The 21,143-nt window shown below is 39.8% G+C and overlaps 1 protein-coding gene across 7 annotated transcripts; it reads right to left on the bottom strand.

Moving 5' to 3' along the window:
* Positions 1 to 558: 558 nt before the first annotated feature.
* Positions 559 to 17,845, bottom strand: LOC134859741 (NACHT, LRR and PYD domains-containing protein 12-like). Of its 7 annotated transcripts, none has more exons than XM_063876423.1 (12): positions 17,694 to 17,844; positions 15,853 to 15,956; positions 14,979 to 15,068; positions 12,751 to 12,926; positions 10,697 to 12,548; positions 3,897 to 4,070; positions 3,342 to 3,500; positions 3,039 to 3,212; positions 2,134 to 2,307; positions 1,833 to 2,006; positions 1,585 to 1,758; positions 559 to 1,413 (listed from the first exon to the last, which is right to left on the bottom strand). In XM_063876423.1, the coding sequence occupies exons 2-12, from the start codon at positions 15,945 to 15,947 to the stop codon at positions 1,404 to 1,406; spliced, it is 3,252 nt and encodes a 1,083-aa protein (XP_063732493.1). In that variant the 5' UTR covers positions 15,948 to 15,956; positions 17,694 to 17,844; the 3' UTR covers positions 559 to 1,403. The 7 variants fall into 7 exon arrangements, 4 of the variants coding, with proteins under 4 accessions (XP_063732493.1, XP_063732494.1, XP_063732495.1 ...); XM_063876424.1 differs by having other exon boundaries at positions 12,772 to 12,926; XM_063876425.1 differs by lacking the exon at positions 15,853 to 15,956 and having other exon boundaries at positions 12,772 to 12,926; positions 17,694 to 17,842.
* Positions 17,846 to 21,143: the final 3,298 nt, after the last annotated feature.

The raw sequence follows: 21,143 nt of genomic DNA, 5'->3' as shown, positions 1-21,143 counted from the left end.
TGTCAATAGCAAGTTCAGTAGTGCTTGACAGACTGTGTAGAAACTAAGAAGAGAAGTGTACCGAGGTAGAGCCCTTGCGGTACACCACGCTTTAGAATAAGTGGACTGCATCAGACGTTACACTACATTACATTGAATTTAGCTGAAGTTTTTATCCAAAGTCACTTACAGTAAGTTGCAATTAAGTTTAAAAGATTCAAACTCAACAAAAGTGCTGACATATTGACTTTCATATTGACATATTGAAAGCCAGACCATTGTAAGAGCGGGTTGCATAAGTTATAACCTTAAGTGCTACTTTTAAAATTATTATTATTCTACTTATTGGCCAAGGTTCCGAGCAAAACAGGTGGGTTTTCAGTTTGCGATAGAAGATGTGTAAACTTTCTTGTACCTCCTAGGTATGATTGTATGGTGTTTACCGTGCCGCTTATCAGTTGGTAAGGTTTTTACTTGGTCTTTAAGTTTTTTTCAGGAGTTTGTAGTAGCATAGTATTTCGTAGCATATGTTGTTGTTCTGTGAATTTCTCTACGAAGCAAGGAGTCCAAACGAAGTAGTAAGGTTATAATAAAGCTGATTTATTTCCAGTTGTGATGAAGATGTACTGTCTCAATATTGAGGTTTCTGGGTTTTGTGAGCCACAGACTGCAAGCAACTTCTGTCTTTCCTTCCACCCAGAGCCTCGACAGGTGACATCACACACTATGTATACTTTGTGAAAGAAAAAGGGGCAGTCCCTTATGACATGTTAAATGTATATTTTTGAGTGTGGTGCGTGTTGGTTTCTGGTTGGAGGACAGGCAGAAGTCCTCTCCTGGATCCATGGTTTCCGGGTCTGCAGCCTGTTATCTAATCCACCTCTATACTTTGCCATAACTCTCCTGTCATTTAGGAAGCACCCAAGGGCCTCTCTTCACTAACTTCTACTGTCCCTCTCTCTGGCCTCTCTTCCTCCTCTCACAAAGGAATTTGCAGTTAATATTCACTGTGAATAAAGTAGCAGAAGGCAGTTCCTTTCTTATGTTTTTAGCTCACCTTTAACTCTGTCATGGAGCTCACTTCTCTTCATAGTTTGAAACCCTCTCTGGTAGCATTTATACATAAACATGTCTTTATGAGCAAGCAATAATCATTCAATAATATCCTTCATATAGTGTATTTGTAAGGATATTCTGGGTATGTTTGAAGACGGGTTGTAATAGGTGTTTGGATGAAAATCGTTTGAGTATTATCTCATATAGGGTAAGAAAGGATGGATTATAATTAAGTGCAGAACAACTTGTGTCTAAATGGAAGAACTTTAGTAACATGAAGGAATCAAAGTGATAAGAAGTTGAGAATGTTTCCAGCCTGCCGATATGTTGGAGTGATACATGACATCCTCTTTCTAGCCAGTTCCAGTTTATTTAAACCTGTAGGGATGAACAAAAACATTTCAACGTCACCTTCAGGTCAATTCATAGACATGAACACAACACACGTTTGGCTCATCTGATTGGCTGACTGTGAAATGTGTCTCTCTTTTCATGACAAATGATTTAGTAATCATAGATCGGCAAATGCTGATTCCAACCTTTACTGACCTAAGAGTCGCCAGTCTACAGTGTGGACTCTCTACAAGATCACAAAGCAGCTTCACTCTTGAATCCTGCAGCTGGTTGAGGTTCAAGTCTAGCTCTCTCAGATGGAAGGGGTTAGACATCAAAGATGAGGCCAGAAAAGCACAGCCTTCACCTGTGATCCGACAGTCCTTCAAGCTGCAAAGAGGGCAATTTAATCAAACTATCACTGATGTTGAGACTCTGTTCTGAAGATAAAAAAGAAACTTCACCTGAGAGATTCAAGTCTACAGTTTAGACTCTCCAATCCAACCGAGAGCAGCTTCACTCCTGAATCCTGCAGGTTGTTTCCTCTCAGATCCAGCTCTTTCAGAAAGGAGTGGTTGGACTTCAGAGCTGAGGCCAGAGGAGGACAACTCCCATCTGTGAGCAGACAGCATATCAACCTGCAGAGAGGAGTTTATTTTAACAAAACCCTCTTATTTGGTATTGAAATCAGTTCAACCAATATACTTTAGTAACAATAACTACATATTTTGGTATTCATTTATGCATGTATGCTACAAAGCTGACCTCAGAGTCTCCAGTCTACAGTTTGGACTCTCCAGTCCAGCAGAAAGTAGCTTCACTCCTGAATCCTGCAGACTGTTGTAGCTCAGGTCCAGCTCTCTCAGATGGGAGGGCTTGGCGTTCAGAACTGTGGCAAGAGATGAACAGCAGCTCTCTCCTAGTTTACAGTCATTAAGTCTGTAATTACAGGAAAACACTCAGGATTCAATAAGGTTTCCATGTGTCACATCTTCGAGCAGAGATGAAGGTTATAACTGCAAAGACCAGTGTCCTCTGGTTTTTAGATTTAACATGCAATTTTCACGCACAAACTTATATTGGTCAAACTTGTTCGAAATATAGTCAGGACCATACATGAATTTAGATAAAAACAATATTGAATATGATACATGTCCGTCATACCTTAAGGTATTGGACAGCAGCATATTTTTGTAAAAGGCGAATGTATCTTAGTTGTTTACATGTTTAATCGGCAAAGCTGAAGTAGAGTAGAGAGTAAAGCTCTCTGATGCGTATTTATTCATTAGGATATTGTCTTTAACAATATCGATCTTCTTTAATTCACAATGTGTGTCACCCATTCATTATGTATTTACTTTGTTTGTCTGGTTGTATGTAAGAAGAAGAAGAAGAAGAAGAACAGGGAAATTTATTTTCCCCACTCTGTAGTGTTTACACATAGTGTTTAAATGTATAAAAAACAAAGTAGTAACCTTCAGAAATGAAACCACAGTATTGAATTAGCATCATGTACCCCCGGGTTGATTAAAAGCCAAGTAAGATCATGCCATTTAGTATTCAACTCATTCCCACTGATGGTTGAGTGCAATCAATCTCCTTTGTTCACATGTATTCATTATCATTACATATTTTGCTATTAATTAGTGCATTCGCGCTATAGAACTAACCTCAGAGCCTCCAGTCTACAGTCCGAACCTTCCAGTCCATCAGCCAACAGCTTCATTCCTGAATCCTGCAAGTTGTTTCTGCTTAGGTCCATCTCTTTCAGATGGGAGGGGTTGGACTTCAGAGCAGAGTTTAGAGATGCACAGCTGATCTCAGTCAAGCTGCAGTCACTCAGTCTGAAAGAAAATTAGACAATCTAATTACAATTAAGTGTGCAATACGCCGTTGGTTTGTCCTAACTATTGGGTTTTTCTCTTATTTTAGTGAGTCTGACATAACCAAAAACGGATGAAGTTTTGTCTCACCTGAGAGCCTCCAGACTGTTGACACCAGCAGAGAGCAGCTTCACGCCTGAATCCTTCAAGTCGTTTCTGCTTAGGTCTAACTCTCTCAGATAGAAGTTAGACTTCAAAACTGAGACCAGAGAAGCACAGCTGATCTCTGTCAGTGCAGAATTAGCAAGTCTGTCAATAAATCAAAAAGGTGTGGTAAATTAATTTTGTTTGAAATGTACTGAAGTCCTTCCCACACCATGTCCACAACCCCAAGATAATAAACATAACGTAAATTGATGAAAATGCTATACACAACACGATAGTGTTTGTTGTTCAGTGTTTCCTGATATATTGTACAAGGAGACCGAACAGAAACTAAAATAAAATTAAAAATGTTGTTGCGCACATTAACCAACACATTTTGAAAGATCATACAGCTGGCATTCATCTTTCAGGAATTCTTAACATCAACAAGCTTGGTAACACTTTGTGCAGGAGATGTGTTGCCCTGTATTAAATGTTTAGTATCTGTGTTATGCATTAATGTGTGGATCTTCAAACGCAAAAGACAATAATTGAACTGACGAAAGTGACTGCAGTCTACAATGTGGACTCTCCAGTCCAGCAGACAGCAGCTCCACTCCTGAATCCTGCAGCCTGCTTCCTCTCAGGTCCAGCTTTCTCAGATAGGACGGGTTGGACTTCAGAGCTGAGACCACAAGTTCATAGTGGGTCCTTGTCAGCCAACATTCAGCAAGTCTGTGAATGCAGAATTTATGTAAAGTCAGGGATTTTAAATCATAACAAATAATAATTGTACAAAAACAATGGCAGGGATCATTCTTTAAAATAGAAAACATTAAGTCATGACCTGAATATTTTACTTTCATAATGGGAACTGTTTAAAAAAAACCAAGGAACAATTTAATTCATGGGTACAAAATACGTCATTAACAGGATGCCCGCCGCCATCTTTGAGACCGACTCTGACAGTATTTTGATCATCTTGGAGGCACATTTAAACGAGATAGATGGGTGAACAACACCAAGCTATGGCGTATGCAGTCAACACACCTATACTATATGTCATCACAGCGAAAGTAAGTGATTCAACTACAATTTTAAACCGTGTTATTTTAGTTGTATTCACGTCTACAGTGATGGTGAAACAGAAACACATTCTATATTCAGAAACCATGGACAAATACAATATGCATACAAATGATTATTTTAAACTATGATAATACAAAATAAATAATAAATAAAATACATTACTGCCATCTAGTGAGTGTACTGTATCAGTATATGGCTCCTGCTAGTACAAGAGGTGACAAAAGCAGCAACAAAGCAACACTCAGTGACTAATAAATTCTGATATTATGGCTGCATAAGCTTCTATTAAAGTGTGTTTCCCGGCTTCTTATTACGAAAGACATGTAGGTCCATGTGTCTTTCACACTTCTCTGTCACTTGCATTATTGTATTTCTATTCTCTTTGCTCTATCTTTGCTTGTGTTTTATGTCTTAAGGATATTGTATGTTGTATTTTTGGAGGAGCCTGGGACTTCAGATTTCCAATGCCAATCTGCGCTTTAGCTCTGGTATTTGACAATAAAGCCATTGAATCTTGAATATTAATGTTAGATGGAAAGGGTATCCTTCTCAGGTAAGAAATACCATCTGCCTTTTCTAATCTTTTAAACAACATTTTTAAAAGTTGTTTAATAAATAAATTCTCATATCTTTATATATTTTGACAAGTTCAGGAGAGTTTAGATTTCATATACACTGCAATTATTCCAAATTAACTTACTGCATTTTTCACTTAACAGGTCAATCATTCCCAGGCTTTGAACACCAAATAAACATCGCCATGGATAGTGATGCAAGGAGAGGAAGGGACAGTGGTGATGGTACATTGTACATTGTGTATGGCAGGGTTGGGAGAGGTGTGGCCCCACGCTAGAGCACGTTTTACAGGTTTGGCTGCTTTTGAGAAGAGAGAAGGACAAAGCCAATCACTAAAATGGTGAAGTATGATGAGGTGTCCTCATCTTTGCCAACAAAGAGAAAGTTCAAACTGAAGATCTGTTTCAGCACATGAGACCATCTGCTTAAGTTCTTTGGTGAACAGCTCCACAGAACTGTGGTAATCCTGTATGTTGAGAGTGAACGATTGTGATAATGAATAAGCTCTACTTCTCATACATTGATCTTTTGCCTGTATGGTCAGGTTTTTGTGTATTCATTAAGCTGACATATTCATATACTGTAGATTGGGCAAAAAACAAGTATATCTAATACTTGCATTTCCATTGTATTAGTAGGATAATTTAAAAAATAAATAAAACCAAGGAACCAGAACTTGGAAAAAGTTATTTTTATTACTTAAAAACTGAACATTTTAATGTATTCATTTTAAAGATAATAGAATAAAATATTGAAATATACTATCCGTTTATTCTGTGGGTACCACAGATGGGTGAATGGTAAAAGCGCAGCTTGAGTGGCTGCTTAGCAAAGAGGCAGTGGGATGGTGCTCTGAAGCATGATGTATTTGATCCTGACCAGGTCAAGGTCTCTTTCCATACAGATCCTGACTACAGCGAGTCTGCTTGCCTTTGGTGAATGTTGGTATTTTCAACTGTGCCCTTTACAGCCCTACAGTATCTTTCACAGGCAAGAACAACATCTCCTTGTGATCATTTCTCAAGCTATGAGCAGTTTTTTTGTAATGTGCTTGTGTCCAGCCCAACCGTTTGACACAAAGGATGTTACACCCTGTGTTGTTATTGAAAGTAGTTTTACAGTGTTGTGGTTCTTGTAATAAGAGTATGTTTGTTCACGTGCCCTTGCTTCTCTACTGAATTTCAAAACAGTCAATGATAGAATGCATGATAGTGCAGTTGCTAAAATTATCCCTGAAACACATGGACAGACTAACTTAAATGTGGTGGTGAAAGTCTCACTAAATGGCATCCAAAGTATTATCAATCATTCTGACAACACTGCAATTAGACATATGAAAAAGATGAACAAAAAAATATGAAGGTAAGTTGAGCCTCGTTCTTATTAATGCTAACAAAAAGATGTCAGTCTTGGACCGGCTTAAAAGGCCTGTTAGTTCCTGTACCATCTTGTCATTTCTTTTAAAGGCGTCTTCATTGAAATACAACTCATTAACTTTGTCCTTAAGAAAATTAACCTCAGCTCTGAGTCGTGCATACTCGTTTGTCATTGCCTTGACTGTAGCTTGGCAGACTGCATTTGAGCATGGTTCCACAATACCTGGGCAAGGCATAGTCATCCTTCACACATTCTGAGGCATAGTTCATTAACAGGCGGACCGCGGTCCGGGTCCGGACCCTGACGCCGACCTACACGGACCTGGACCTATAATCAATACAATAATAAGGGATTTTCATTTTGACGGGGCAATTCCAATTTAACCGGCGCCGACAGGGGCCGAAGGAGAGGAGTGAGCAATACAAGGAGATAAACACAAGAAGCGACAAGTTAGCAGGAGACAGAGAGAGAAGATGGAGAGAAGAGTGAGTGAAGAGACGAGTTAGTGGTGGAGAGAAGACAGTGAGTGGAGCACCAATGAGCAGTTTCACATGTGTATGCGAATGGCCCTGACACCGTTTCAGCCCCGATTGAAAATCCTGACCGAACAGGCTAGAGCTCAGTTCTTTTACTGAACAAAAGACAGTCAGTGAGGAAGGGGAATATTGGCACACGGAGGGAGCAGGTAGCATCATCTCTGAGACCAAGTTTGGAGAGCTGGTAAGTCGGTTAGCGGCCCAGCTACCTTAGCCTTGGTTTTGAGAGGTATTTTTGAGTTGAGTAAAAATAAAGCCTTTTTTGATTCAATCACTGCCTCTGTTTTGATTGCTGCGCTACCACTTTCCTATTTTGGCGAGCCAGTCCTGTTACAATCTGTATAGTTCAAGAGACAATAAATATTGTTGTTTTTGAATTGTACTTTGTTTGATGAGACAGTCAGTTGTTGATTACATGCAGACATTGATACAGCTACTAGGTCATGGCTAATGTATATCACACTCATTCATAATGCCACTTAGACATTTTGATAGTCCGGACCTTTGCTTGAGGAAATTTCCCCTAACTGGACCTCGTTGAAATTTAGTTGAATACCCCTGATCTAAGTTGTTGTCCTGCCCAGTGCCACAGTCTCATGGTCAGTATCAGGGACCAAAGTCTCAGTCCGTATCCTTTTCATCTGCTGTGTATGCTCAAATCTGCTATTGGCAGAGATGTTTCTCTGACTCTGACCAGCTGATGTGTGTGCAAAGTGCTGGGAATGTAATCAGGGCACATGGTTTTGTCTTTTTTTCTTCCTAAGCAGACAGAGGCAAACAGGTTAGAACATGAATGTGTGTGTAGGCCTCCTATTATATAGATATTGACAGTCGTGGAAAAAGAATTAAGATTGTGAACTTAAGTAAAAGTAGCAATAATAAGTTGATTATTAATACCAATGTAAAAGACATGCATTCAAAATCTTTCTTAACTAAACGTACAATCATATTAGCGTAAAAATCATATTGAACATTGCAATTTCTTTCAATTTTTTTTCCGCCAGAAATGTGTCTTATTCATAAACAGTCTGTTTCGAGTGTCCTTTCAGTGCTGAGAAGCTGGGTTGATTTCTATAGTGCTAAGTTACCATTACACTGCCATAGTTAATTATTCGGCAACTGGAGAATCTATGTTAAAGTATTTTGATAGCATTCTTATGACAAAAGAAGCTGAAAGATACAAAATAAGTTAGGGGCTTACCGTAAACAAAGTGTTTCACTGCACAATCTGGAGTTAAACACTGGCTACCTGTGGTACCTTCTGATTGTAGCCAACCAATTATTACGACAATATAACTCTTTGGGGATTGATAAGAACTGTAGTCCGGGGTTCCTCTGGTGACTGTTGTCACAGCCCACAACAGAACATATCCCAGGCAAATCTACAAACTTTATCAAACGATGCAAACTTTCTCTGCTGTTTCCACCGTCCTCGCTGTGACTGGAACCAAAAATGGCGGCGCTAGAATACAGTGACGTCATGTGGTACCCATGAATGAACACTGTTTTGCAAAAGTCCTATTTTAAGATCCAATCAACATCTTAAAAGTCAGTCATTTAGTTTTGGGCAAATGAGGTAGTTATCTGACCTCAAAAAAGCTGTTTAAATGCATTCAAAGAGCATTTAAAGGGACTCTATGATGCTACTTTTCAGGTTCATATATGTATTTTGTTGCTCCATTAAAGCATGTTTTCATGCTTTGATGTTGAAAAAGCCCTTTATTTCTCTCATACTGCCTGTGCATAAATTAGAGCTCAATGCCCCCACCTTTGCAAAAGCGCATTCTGCTTTGATTGGTTAAACCACGAAAGTTTTGGTTCGCAGCGAAAGTGGCAGCTTCTCCTCACCATGGCTCCTCTGCTCGGGTCGGCTTTATGGAGTGACTCACACTGCTATTGGCTAGAATTCAGTTCCGTATCACGGTGAGGTCAGTGTGGTACGGAACTGAACCAGGAATCCAATCGAGGCGTTTCAGGCAGGTGGAAGGGATATGGAAGAGAATCTCCCTCTGGCCTGAACTTTGGGATTTTAACTTTTGCAGACCTTTACATGCACACAAACATTTACAGTGGGGCAAAAAAGTATTTAGTCAGCCACCAATTGTGCAAGTTCTCCCATTTAAAAAGATGAGAGAGGCCTGTAATTTTCATCATAGGTATACCTCAACTATGAGAGACAGAATGAGAAAATAAAATCCAGGAAATCACATTGTAGGATTTTTAATGAATTTATTTCAAATGATTGTGGAAAATAAGTATTTGGTCAATAACAAAAGTTCATCTCAATACTTTGTTATATACCCTTTGTTGGCAATGACAGAGGTCAAACGTTTTCTGTAAGTCTTCACAAGGTTTTCACACACTGTTGCTGGTATTTTGGCCCATTCCTCCATGCAGATCTCCTCTAAAGCAGTGATGTTTTGGGGCTGTCGCTGGGCAACACGGACTTTCAACTCCCTCCAAAGATTTTCTATGGGGTTGAGATCTGGAGACTGGCTAGGCCACTCCAGGACCTTGAAATGCTTCTTACGAAGCCACTCCTTCGTTGCCCTGGCGGTGTGTTTGGGATCATTGTCATGCTGAAAGACCCAGCCATGCTTCATCTTCAGTGCTCTTGCTGATGGAAGGAGGTTTTCACTCAAAATCTCACGATACATGGCCCCATTCATTCTTTCCTTTACATGGATCAGTCGTCCTGGTCCCTTTGCAGAAAAACAGCCCCAAAGCATGATGTTTCCACCCCCATGCTTCACAGTAGGTATGGTGTTCTTTGGATGCAACTCTGCATTCTTTCTCCTCCAAACACGACGAGTTGAGTTTTTACCCAAAAGTTCTATTTTGGTTTCATCTGACCATATGACATCCTCCCAATCCTCTTCTGGATCATCCAAATGCCCTCTAGCAAACTTCAGACGGGCCTGGACATTTACTGGCTTAAGCAGGGGGGGACACGTCTGGAACTGCAGGATTTAAGACCCTGGCGGCGTAGTGTGTTACTGATGGTAGCCTCTGTTACTTTGGTCCCAGCTCTCTGCAGGTCATTCACTAGGTCCCCCCGTGTGGTTCTGGGATTTTTGCTCACCGTTCTTGTGATCATTTTGACCCCACGGGGTGAGATCTTGCGTGGAGCCCCAGATCGAGGGAGATTAGCAGTGGTCTTGTATGTCTTCCATTTTCTAATAATTGCTCCCACAGTTGATTTCTTCACACCAAGCTGCTAACCTATTGCAGATTCAGTTTTCCCAGCCTGGTGCAGGTCTACAATTTTGTCTCTGGTCTCCTTTGACAGCTCTTTGGTCTTGGCCATAGTGGAGTTTGGAGTATGACTGTTTGAGGTTGTGGACAGGTGTCTTTTATACTGATAACGAGTTCAAAAAGGTGCCATTAATACAGGTAACGAGTGGAGGACAGAGGAGCCTCTTAAAGAAGAAGTTACAGGTCTGTGAGAGCCAGAAATCTTGCTTGTTTGTAGGTGACCAAATACTTATTTTACCGAGGAATTTACCAATTAATTCATTAAAAATCCTACAATGTTATTTCCTGGATTGTTTCCCCCATTCTGTCTCTCATAGTTGAAGTATACCTATGATAAAATTACAGGCCTCTCTCATCTTTTTAAATGGGAGAACTTGCACAATTGGTGGCTGACTAAATACTTTTTTGCCCCACCGTATAACATTCGGGAAACCCCAAAAAGCATAATATGGTTCCTTTAAGACAAATAAATATATGGTTACAGTAGTTGACACAATGTTGTATGATGGTGTTAAAATCTGGACTTACACAGCTTTTCTGCAGTTCCTCACAGCTGGAATCAGTCTTAGTCGACCCATCCATGATGTGTTGTACTTGTCAAGATTCAATTCTTCCAGAACCTCCTCTGATATCTGCATCATGTAAGCCAGGGCTGAGCAGTGTATTTCAGATAGTTTTCCTTCTGATTTCTTATCTGACTTCAGGAACTCTTGGATCTCCTTATGGACTGAGTGGTCCTTCATCTCCGTCAGACAGTGGAATATGTTGATGCTTCTCTCAGGACATATCAACTTCACATCCATGTCCTTCAGGTTTTCCATGGCTCTTTGGATGATTTCTGGACTGTTGTCTGTTTGGCCTAGCAGCCCTCCTAAGAGTCTCTGGTTGGACTCCAGAGACAGCCCATGAAGGAAACGTACAAAAAGGTCTAGGTGGCCATTTTTACTGGCAAGAGATTTCTCCATGTTCCAAAGCAGGAAATCATTTAAGGATGGATAATGGTCATCATCATCATCATCATCCTGCTCCTCCTCCTCCTCATCATCATCAACATCATTGTCTTCCTCATCATCCTTCAGGAAGTTATCCAGTACCTCAGAGTTCCTGTTAGTGTAACAGTGGAACAGGTAAACTGCAGCCAGAAACTCTTGAATGGTCAGATGAACAAAGCAGTAGACTGTTTTCTGGAAGATCACGCTCTCTCTTTTGAAGATCTCTGTACAAACTCCCGAGAACAAGGCCTCTGTGGCATCAAGACCACAGTGATCCAAGTCTTCTTGGTAGAACAAGATGTCTCCTTTTGCCAGATGCTCAAATGCCAGACTCCCCAGCTTCAAAAGAACTTCCCTGTCAATCTCTATCAACTCTTGTGAGCTTGTCTCATGTCCCTCATCATACTTCTGCTTCTTCCTCTTTGTCTGAACCAGCACGAAGTGTGAGTACATGTCAGTTAGGGTCTTGGGCAGCTCTCCTCTCTGGTCTGTAGTCAACATGTGGTCCAGAACTGCAGCAGTGATCCAGCAGAAGACTGGGATCAGACACATGATGTGGAGGCTCTTAGATGTCTTAATGTGAGAGATGATTCTGTTGGATAGGTGGTCATCATCAAATCTCCTCCTGAAGTACTCGTCCTTCTGGGCGTCAGTGAAGCCTTGTACTTCTGCTACCCTGTCAACACACTCAGAAGGGATCTGATTGGCCGCTGCAGGACGGGAAGTTATCCAGACGAGAGCTGAGGGAAGCAGATTCCCTTGAATGAGATTTGTCAGCAGCATGTTAACTGAGGACTTCTGTGTTACATTAGACACAACCTTATTGTTGTGGAAATCCAGTGAAAGTCTGCTTTCATCCAGACCGTCGAAGATGAACAAAACTTTACACATAGCAAGGTTCTCTGCTGTGATCTTCTGTGAGGTTGGATGGAAAACATGAAGCAGCCTAATGAGACTGTACTGCTCGTCTTTGATCAAGTTCAGCTCTCTAAATGAAAGAAGAACCACCATACTGACATCTTGATTTTCCAAACCCTCTGCCCAGTCCAGAGTGAACTTCTGCACTAAGAAGGTTTTTCCAACGCCAGCAACGCCGATAGCCAAGGCGACTCTGATGTGTCTCGGTTGGCAAGGTAAGGCTTTAAAGATGTTGTGGACCTTGATTGAAGTGTCATGGAGGGTCCTCATTTTAGAAGATGTCTCAAGCTGCCTCACCTCGTGTTGGGTGTTTACCTCTTCACTCTGCCCCTCTGTGATGTAGAGCTCAGTGTAGATCCTGTTAAGGAGGGTTCCACTTCCTGTTCCATCAATTCCTTCAGTCACACATTCACATCTCTTTCTTAAGTTGATCTTATGTTGGTATAAAACCTCCTGCAGACCACTATCTTCTGAAAAAGAAGAACAGTTTTGGTATGAATTCTGTCTACTCTTACGGAGAATCAAAATTTGAAAACTAATATAGAAGAAAGTGTTGCTGTTCTGATCTGTTGATGTTTATGAAAAATCTTAAATACTTCCAGACACAAAAAATATAACTTAAAACAAGAAGCTATGTATTCAGAAAGGGTGACATCAGCAGACAGGTCTTACTTTGCACAGTGCTGGCCTTACTTGCAGTCTGCAGTCCATGTTGTGTTTGAGATCTTTCTGCACACTGGGACCATTCCGGTTTATCTCCCTGTCCCCAGTTTTCACAGCGAGGAGAGACTGGATCCCTCAGGAGGTCCTGACTCAATGAACAGTATGACAGCTGGTCTTCCTGAGTCCTGAAAATGTTATACCGACTTTCAAGTAAGGATGAAATACTGCATTTGATGTATATGTAATTGTGAGGAAGTAAACACTCCCTCACTAACATTTGACTATACTAAATTCTTTGTTAAGAAAGATAGGCAAATGTTCTAAAGAATTGTCTTAATTTATTTTGAAGCTTATAATATACATCTACATAGGCAAATAAAGATACAGTGTGTTTAAATGTATTTCACTTAAAAACCACACAATCACAATATCAATCACCATTTCCTTTGTTCAGACCTGGAGGCCATCTTGTGCCAGTGCATCCAAGCTGCTGCTTATACTGTATGTGTTCTGAGTAGGTGGAGTCTTGGCTGTGGTTAGTCTGAAAGTCTGTGATGTAAGATGTGCCAATTAAGTTAAAAACTATCTGTTTTGTGGAGATCTCGTTTTGTTTTGAATGTACAATGTGTTGTAATGAATTTACTTAGACCTTAAGGATTTTCGAATATGTTGAAAACAATGTTTATTTTTTGTTTAACTCTTCACTACCCTTTCAGAGTCATGATCCAATTGGCCAGACTAGTTTAGGAATGCGGGCAATCCGCACCTGTGGAAAGAGCAGTTTATGTTTCTGTAAAATCATTTTCTTGTGAAAGGCTATGAAACAAAAAGGCCTGTTTTTTTGTTGAAAGGAAACCTTTTCTCGTTGTGATGTTTTATCACCTGCACCTGACATTGCAACAGTAATAGTGAATATAATATTTTATTGTAAATTGTAACAATGTGAGATTATTATTGTGAATGCTGTTTCACATCAGTCTACTATTGTTCTTCTGTTCTATAATCTTCTTCTCAATAACTTCCGAGCTACAGAAAGTATTATGGCTTACAGAGCAGCCTACAAAATGAGAGGGTCTAGTCCATGGAGCCCTTCCTGTTTGCGTCACGTGATATGCACTGTTCTGTTGGTGTCAGAAAGTTAATTGAATTAAGTCTTCTGTCTTGCCACCTTAAGTAATATTTACGCATTTCTTGATTGATAAGTAAAGGTGAAACTAATTTTGTACATTTTGTTGATCACTTTGTTGCAATTTATGGTCAACGTGGCATTTGTGATTCCCCTCAGATTTGTGTTGTATTGGTACCTCAATAGACCTTTAAACATTAGCCCATAGTGAAGCATTAATGTTAGCTAACAGAAAGATGGAATGTGCGCCAGCTTGTTTATCACCATTGCAGCATGGTCAAACAGAGAAAAGAAGTATAACAATCTGCTTTACATGTCATTTACTTGACTCTTTAATCCAAAGTAATTAACATACTCTTTAACACTGTAGATATACCCAAGTTAACAGTTTGTGGTTAAGTAAAGCTCCCAAGGACACTATGACTGCAGGGGGCTATGGATTGAACTAGTAACCCTCTAATTGCTAGACACCTATTTACCCCCTGAACACCACCATTGTTGCAACACAAGTAAAAAGCACAACAGTGCAATCACCCATTTTTTTCTTTGTTTCCCACAATCCTTGCAGACTTTTTATTGCAGAAGACTGCAGCTGCTGTCAAACATCGAGGACGCTGTAATGTTATTATCTCAATCTGTTTACACAAAGTCAAACAACTTGTCAAAGGAGTTTGAGAGTCTCCCATTATCCCCTACACAGATCTATCCTCTCCGAGTCAATAACTGATCTTTCTGAGTTGACAACTTAAGGAAATTCCACTCACATTTTCATGCAGCCTATTTCTTGCTGAATTTACAAACTTCAAAAATCACATTTAGCAACTTTTGCAGATGAGCTGCAGCTGAAATCATGAATAGCTGTATTCTTAGTAAATACCATGCCAGATTGAAACATGTCTGTGATCCAAAATGTTTTTTGATGTGTCCTAGATATGTGAAATGACCTCCCAGTGAGTTTCAGTTTCAGCCAGTTTTCACCAAATAAAGTTCCAAACTTTAAGAATTTCTACCAATTTGCAACTCCACTGTGGCCTTCAGAATTCATTACATCTACATAGTGACTGGTGCTCCTGGGTCAGAGCTTATCACAGTCATCACAGTAGGAACTTACTCTTTTTGCGGCTCATCACTGAAATACGGAGGGGAATCTTTGGACCAGTCACTCTTCACATACAGACCACTGCAGACCGAAGACTCTGATCTGTGTCAAAGGAGAGAATAAAACATTACTATAATTAATATGATCAAGTTACAATGTTTTGTTTGCATTCTTGTTCAGCTGAAAGGTATTTATTTTATTATTTGCCCCCTCATTGATAGGAATGGGTAAGACAAAATAAGAGAAACACCTTTCAGTATAACAAAATGAAATACTGTCATACTTTCAGATGGATCAACTTTACTACAACACAATGTTTGCTCTTCCTTCTTTAAAAGAATATATAAAGTGTATACGGATACATTCGTTCAAAATGATTGGTTTACATACAAAGAAATTAACTTTTTTTTTAAGTATTTATAACCGCAAGTTACAGTTGTACATTTTGTTTTTGTGACTTCCCTCCTATTTGTTTGCTGATTATTTTCGAACACAAATATCTACAAATGTGAGATGCAATTACTAGCTACACCAGAAGGTTGTAAGGAGAGACTAAACTGACTTACTTAACATTAATGCTCCTATACTTTGACCTACGTAAGATGCTAATTAGTGCTTTAAACTCAACAGGCCAGTGAGGAAATAACTTTGTTTGTTCCCGTAGCCCGTAGAGAGACACTTTGTTCACAACAAACCCATGGTAATGCATTTAACATGTAAATAAATAGTCCATAGAATTTGTACTAATAATTTAGACAATTTGTACTAATACTGCAAAATGGCAAGGCTAACAATAACTATCCTGGCTGTCAGATGAACTCGTCATGAACAAAGTGGAAATTAAACTATTATATACTGAATTTGATCTTTACAAACAGGTTCTTACTTTGTTTGTAAGGGTGTAGGACTGAAGAATGGAGGTGTATCTTTGGACCGGACTGAGGAACTTTCCTCATCTTCCTTATCACAATCACTCATCATGTGGTCAGTCTGAAAAATTGACAAATTACATTTTGCATTTAGTGTTGTGCACTTGATGAAGTCCATTAAACACATCTCCATCTCTGCTGTGTTTGGACAACTGGCTGCCATTAAAATCTGCATTGAATTATAACTTTGTTTATTGAAAACAAAGGAGGACCTGACTAACAATGCCAGTTCAACTACAATGGTACCTGTATAGTACCTCTCCCAACATAGTAGCTGCCCACTACTACTTATACTAATATGAGTTATATGCAGAAATAAAATATCAGTGTGTGCCTCATGTGTAGCGAAAAAAACTATTTGATTTGAATCCACCATTTCCATTTGCATGAACCCTGGGCTGTTGACAGTTTATTTTTGCAGTGCACCCTTGATCATAAGCCCATTGTGAGGAATAAATGTTAGATACAGTACTTGCATCATCAAAAGGTAGGCTGGTATATATATCCATCATTCTCACTTGATGCAGACTTCGGCGCATTGGGAGTGCAACATAAGGTCACAGATGTTTATTTCCCATTTTTTGCCCCTGGGCCTTAATGTCCTTGGGCCCTGGGGCCTGAGCAAATCATGCAAGTGTAACAGCCCTCTGAGCAGGAGCCGGGGGGTGGAGTCTGGTATACAGGTAGTGTATCCATTACATGAAGTAGCGGCAGTCAGCTCAAGCCTTCAGGAAGTGAATCAGAGATTAAGCATATTGTCCGTCCGTGACATCATTGCACCCAATAATATTTTTTCCAATTAAAAAAGGCACGTCTGGAAATCCCAATTTTTGTATTTGCTAAGTCAATTTATCAGTATGGTCACTTGAAGATTTTATTTGCACTTATAGCCGAATCCAGAGTCCTCTTCATTTGTTCAAATAAGCCGGGATCAAAGCAATGAACGATGCCCCGTCCTCGACACTGTATCCAGATCTCTTCCATCCATGACTCAGCCAGGGTCTCCCCTATGGCTTTCACCTGGCCTGCTTTGATGTTTTTTGTTTGTCTTTAACTTAATTAAAAGTTATAATAATACAATTATTTGTGTTACTGCTCTTGTGTGCCAACCTGGGTTGGGTGTTTCCCTGTATACAAAAGCTTGGGGAGTGACGGATTATGTAATGATATTCCATTACATAAAAAAAAACGTAATAATTTTACTGTTACATTTCAAGAAATTGGGGAATACTAGCAGGATTACAATAAAAAAGCAAAACAAATATATACATATTGTTCATCAATATCAAAGATCAAATTGTATTTGAAAGCGGTTCTGTTCTGTAGGCTAATCTTTTAAGGGTGAATTTACACGCCTACTGCCTGAATCTGCTTCATGGTTTTCACTTTCTTAGGTCTGTTGTTCTGTTTATAATTCAGTCGGTGAACCTATACGTTCATAAAACTGTGTTTGGGATCTTAACTGTGTTTATTAAACTATACCTGAGCATGTGTTACCTCTGATTAGATTTGCATTTTTAAACTGTAGTATGTGCTCATGTGTTTCAGTTTTGTTTCATTGTGTTACTCAGATTAGGTTACTGATTTATTTTTCTTTACGGGCAACTAGTTATTGTTATGGAATACATTTTTAAAGAAACCCCCCCAACCCTGTCTATACTCAACCATCGCACAAAGTAAACTATGAAGACTCAAACAACATGATGCAACGTGGTGTTGACAGCACTATAATTACAAATATATAATCTTTAGCTTTTTGTAGATAACCCCTGCAGAATAATGTTGAAGAAACACTGACCTTCCTGCTGCTGCCTCTCTTTCTTTCCTGGGAATTACTTCACAACTATCCGCGTGTGAGCTGCGATTGTATCTCTGAGACAATCATCAAGGAAATAAAACGTAGAAAGGAGTATTGAAAGTGAAGGAAAAGAGGTAGAGAGAGAGAGAGAGAGAGAGAGAGAGAGAGAGAGAGAGAAGGGGGAGGAGGAGGGAACATAATCCAACAGGGCGGGTCTACAGCAATGAAGCAACAAAGAGGACGGGGTAAATACAAAAAGGAAAAGATCACATGCTTTTTTTCTGTTGCAGTAATTCTTGTTGATCTGATTCTGCCTTAAAGTCAACGTGTCCTTCTTTTTCACTTCCTGGATTGGTATGTAAGGTGGATATTTGGATATATTAGCATTTTAGTGTCGAAATTACACTCAGCTCAGTCTGTCTTTCTCTGAATCTTCAAATGAATATATCAATCCTTTTATTCTTTTAAAGTTTTGCACATTACATAAATGTATTTTCCTGCTTCAAAAATGCTCCACCACTTTAAGACACATGATGGCACTGTTGCCCTATAAATAAAAATACTTGTATAAAATACTAAAACACAAGACTGGATATTACCATCTCTCACCTTGTCTATCATGTCTTGAAACCCAAGCCCTCCCCCTTCATCCACCGTGTTTGGATATATTTGGTAACATTATTTACATCTTTGTGACACATGCATAACACACTGTGTTTTCTCATGTGAAAAGGGGACAGGTGGATTATATGGAAAGGAGATGGTTGGACTTTCCTCCACCTTTTCTCCCAAAACCACACCGTTCTTGGAGATTATTTCTCACAGGATGTGAAGGAATGTGTTGTTTGCAACCTCTCTTTTATCCTAATGTCTATACCATCTACTGCTTTCTGTTGCTTGGTTTTCTCGGGCACACTCTCTTCTTAAAATAATATTTTACCTGCCCATTCCTCCTATCACCACCTACGTCTATCACCTGTTGCATTGATTGCTGTAGTTTCTTCGAGGGTTTTCGCTACAGATAAGCTTCTGGCTCAGGCTGCTAGAGTTTGCTTCCCTGGGTGGACCAATTTGCAAGAGATCCCAAATCAAAGGTCGCTTATTTCAATCAAAAATCGTTTAAGAATGTTAAACATATAGCATGATGTATCTGAAGTACATTTAAGAGTCTAGTGTTATTTTCTTGACTACAATACATGAGACTGGTGACAGTTTATTGCATGTGACCTGAAGCATTTTCTTTTTAAAAAATGTTTCTAGAATGTAGTATTTTCCTAAGGATGATGTGTGAGTATTCCCAGTAGGCCTATATTTGTAACAATAATATCAATACCGACAAATACTTACCCATATTAATGCGACGGGTGGGCTTGCATCTTGGCACAAAGCTCTCCGAAGTTTGGCATAATGGAAGACAATTTAAGCCTCAAAGCATCCAGTCTTTGCCGATGTGTAGTTTTAACTGCTGCCATAGCAGAGAAACCAGCCTCGCAGAGATAAGTTGTGGCAAAGGGCATCAAAACTCTGACTTAGATTGAGTTCATTCAGAGCTGAGAAGATGTCCGCTAGGCGAGCCTCTTCAGAAAATCTTCGTCATGCAGACTGGAGGCCAAATGAAACGGATTCTCCTCAAAAATCTGCTGCAGTTCGTGCCGGAGTTCAAAGAGCCTTGTCAGCACTTTGCCGCGGGACAGCCAACGCACCTCTGTGTGCAGCAGCAGGGATTTGTGTTCGCTGCCCATCTCAATACATAACAATGTGAATATTCTTGAATTTAGCGAGGCGAGCTTTGATGAAGTTCAACAGTTTGACTGCGTCGTTCAGCACTGCAAGTAGATCAGCTGGCATGTTTTTGGCTGCGAGGGCGTCTCTGTGAACACTGCAGTGTAACCAGCTGATGGATGGACAGACTCTCCTAATATGAGCTATACGCCCCATGTGTTTCCCCGTCATCGATTTTGCCCGGTCTGTGCAAACTCCCAGTCGACTCCATTGGTCCTCATAAAAACGTCAATTAAATTGAAGATTTCCTTTCCTGTTGTTCTGGTAGCTTGCTGCTGCAAAGCCAAATGTCAGTACAGCCAAACCCAGAAAAAAAAATCCAGGTAAATACAGATCAAACAGCAGCTGTTTAAATTGGGTTTTGGGGTCATTAATACAAGTTACTAAGACTGAATGCTTTACGGACCCATGTCACCGACCCCACTGAACAAAGCACCAGTTCTCCAGCCAGCATTAATGTCTCAGTGAGTAATGACACACTCACACATTTTCACACAAGCCATTCTGTAACAACACATGATGTAATAACACTGCACACTGCAACTCCACAAAATGTAATATATTTTCACTTCATTATGGATGCTCTGCCCTTCAGGCATTTAAGTTGAATTTTTATGCATTTCATTTGGTATACTTTCAGTTTCATGCAGACTGTTATTTTGACGTTTGTTTACTGAGCTAAAAAAGGGAGTAGGAAATCGCGTTAGAATTCACAACATTAGAAACACGTGGGAAACGCCAGGCTGGTTAAAAATGCAGACGGTCATTACGCCAATGAAAATGCATCCTACCTGTTGTCTCCCCAGCAGAAGCATCGCTTGTATGTATTTAATATTTTTTCTGACTAAGTTAACTTTTAAGCATATTGATTTCATGCTGTGAAAGTAATGTTTATGAAAGCAAGGCGGCTTAGCTAATTACAGCATGTTGCTGTTTGTTTCCTAGTTTCACTCTCTCGTCTCTCATCACTCATATCATATGTATGGATTCAGTACAATGTGAAAAAATAAATCTACGTAAAAACTCAGGATGTTTTCATGTTCATGAATAGAGAGAGTTTAGCTCACTGTTCAGTTGGAGTTGCCACACCTCAATGAGAACAGTACAATGGAATAACACCCGTCATGTACTAAAATGCCGCATTTTGTAATAAACAGTTTGAACACAATATGTAATACATCGCAGAACAATCTAAAGATTACTCACTCACTCATTACATCACTTTTATCCTTAGGGCATGTAGTTTTGGCCAATGAAAGATAATCTACTGAACTAACTGTATCTTTTAAAATGGATTCATGCTTGAATGCGAGAAATAAAGTTGCTATAATGTTATAATGATTGTTATGGATAAAGACATCCATTTTGTCTAGCTATTAAATCAGAAATGACCACTAATGGATTTTTGAAGACAATTTTGAAGGTGGGGCCCAAGGAAAAGCTAGAGCTTCATGACAACCTGAAGCTCTGGTACTTTCCACCACAGCCAAGCAACCTGTACCACCAGGCTCCTGCTCCAGACCGCTTTTTCGCCCCCCAACTTCTTGTCTGGATGCCCTATAGATTGTGGAAGGTGAAGGTGGTCTGTCCCAACCCTGCCTGTGGCCGGCACCAACTGACAGCAACGGGACTGCGCAAGAGGGCACGGCGGGTCCTGGATATGGACAG

Source organism: Eleginops maclovinus, chromosome 23 (genome assembly GCF_036324505.1).
Source record: "Eleginops maclovinus isolate JMC-PN-2008 ecotype Puerto Natales chromosome 23, JC_Emac_rtc_rv5, whole genome shotgun sequence".
Classification (NCBI taxonomy): Eukaryota; Metazoa; Chordata; class Actinopteri; order Perciformes; family Eleginopidae; genus Eleginops; species Eleginops maclovinus.
The sequence above is the reverse complement of the archived record's forward strand: the minus strand, read 5'-3'. Positions and strand labels throughout refer to the sequence as shown.